Raw genomic sequence first — 2,239 nt, forward strand, 5'->3', positions numbered from 1 at the left:
CTGGAAAATTCCCGACCTGGCAGCTCCGCCGAGCTCGGTGATTGGCTGAGGAGGGAAAAGGAGGGGCTGGATGAAGAATTATAAACACAGAGCCGCCGGCCCTGGAGAAACAGCGAGCCTGCAGAGAGGTGATAGCTCTTACGCTTTTATCTGTGACCGCAGCTTCCGCAGAGCCACTGCCTCAGAGGACAAACCGGGGCGATAGTGCGCCTTCAGCTTCGGGCTTCAGAGAGAATCCAGCTCCTCGTCGCGGAACTCGTCCGCCGTTTTCAGGCCAGCGCTTCAGCTCCAGGCGAGAGAGGAGAGCACCGGCATGGCTAAGAGCACGGCCATCGGCATCGACCTGGGCACCACCTACTCGTGCGTGGGGGTGTTCCAGCACGGCAAGGTGGAGATCATCGCCAACGACCAGGGCAACCGCACCACCCCCAGCTACGTGGCCTTCACGGACACCGAGCGGCTGATCGGGGATGCGGCCAAGAACCAGGTGGCGCTGAACCCGCAGAACACCGTGTTTGACGCGAAGCGGCTGATCGGCCGCAAGTTCGGCGACCCGGTGGTGCAGTCGGACATGAAGCACTGGCCTTTCCGGGTGATCAACGACGGGGACAAGCCCAAGGTGCAGGTGAGCTACAAGGGGGAGACCAAGGCGTTCTACCCGGAGGAGATCTCTTCCATGGTGCTGACGAAGATGAAGGAGATCGCCGAGGCGTACCTGGGCTACCCGGTGACCAACGCGGTGATCACCGTGCCGGCCTACTTCAACGACTCGCAGCGCCAGGCCACCAAGGACGCGGGCGTGATCGCGGGGCTGAACGTGCTGAGGATCATCAACGAGCCCACGGCCGCCGCCATCGCCTACGGGCTGGACAGGACGGGCAAGGGGGAGCGCAACGTGCTCATCTTTGATCTGGGCGGGGGCACCTTCGACGTGTCCATCCTGACGATCGACGACGGCATCTTCGAGGTGAAGGCCACGGCCGGAGACACCCACCTGGGTGGGGAGGACTTTGACAACAGGCTGGTGAACCACTTCGTGGAGGAGTTCAAGAGGAAACACAAGAAGGACATCAGCCAGAACAAGCGAGCCGTGAGGCGGCTGCGCACCGCCTGCGAGAGGGCCAAGAGGACCCTGTCGTCCAGCACCCAGGCCAGCCTGGAGATCGACTCCCTGTTCGAGGGCATCGACTTCTACACGTCCATCACCAGAGCGAGGTTCGAGGAGCTGTGCTCGGACCTGTTCCGCAGCACCCTGGAGCCCGTGGAGAAGGCCCTGCGCGACGCGAAGCTGGACAAGGCCCAGATCCACGACCTGGTCCTGGTGGGCGGCTCCACCCGCATCCCGAAGGTGCAGAAGCTGCTGCAGGACTTCTTCAACGGGCGCGACCTCAACAAGAGCATCAACCCCGATGAAGCGGTGGCCTACGGGGCGGCTGTGCAGGCGGCCATCCTGATGGGGGACAAGTCTGAGAACGTGCAGGACCTGCTGCTGCTGGACGTGGCTCCCCTGTCGCTGGGGCTGGAGACGGCTGGGGGCGTGATGACTGCCCTGATCAAGCGCAACTCCACCATCCCCACCAAGCAGACGCAGATCTTCACCACGTACTCGGATAACCAGCCCGGGGTGCTGATCCAGGTATACGAGGGCGAGAGGGCCATGACGCGGGACAACAACCTGCTGGGGCGCTTCGAGCTGAGTGGCATCCCACCGGCCCCCAGGGGAGTGCCCCAGATCGAGGTGACCTTTGACATCGACGCCAATGGCATCCTGAACGTCACGGCCACCGACAAGAGCACGGGCAAGGCCAACAAGATCACCATCACCAACGACAAGGGCCGCCTGAGCAAGGAGGAGATCGAGCGCATGGTGCAGGAGGCGGAGAAGTACAAAGCCGAGGACGAGGTCCAGCGCGAGAGGGTGTCTGCCAAGAATGCCCTGGAGTCGTACGCGTTCAACATGAAGAGCGCAGTGGAGGATGAGGGGCTCAAGGGCAAGATCAGCGAGGCGGACAAGAAGAAGGTGCTGGACAAATGCCAGGAGGTGATTTCCTGGCTGGACGCCAACACTTTGGCCGAAAAGGACGAGTTTGAGCACAAGAGGAAGGAATTGGAGCAGGTGTGTAACCCTATCATCACTGGACTGTATCAGGGGGCGGGTGGCCCCGGGGCTGGTGGCTTTGGGGCTCAGGCTCCCAAGGGTGGCTCTGGGTCTGGCCCCACCATTGAGGAGGTGGATTAG

At 62.4% G+C, this 2,239-nt stretch overlaps 1 protein-coding gene across 1 annotated transcript; it reads left to right on the plus strand.

Annotated features, from left to right (window-relative positions):
- Positions 1-179: 179 nt before the first annotated feature.
- LOC124232787 (heat shock 70 kDa protein 1) lies at positions 180-2,239 on the plus strand. The gene has a single exon (XM_046649703.1). The coding sequence runs from the start codon at positions 314-316 to the stop codon at positions 2,237-2,239; it is 1,926 nt and encodes a 641-aa protein (XP_046505659.1). The 5' UTR covers positions 180-313.

The sequence above is a fragment of the Equus quagga genome, unplaced genomic scaffold (assembly GCF_021613505.1).
Source record: "Equus quagga isolate Etosha38 unplaced genomic scaffold, UCLA_HA_Equagga_1.0 115925_RagTag, whole genome shotgun sequence".
NCBI classification, from domain to species: Eukaryota; Metazoa; Chordata; class Mammalia; order Perissodactyla; family Equidae; genus Equus; species Equus quagga.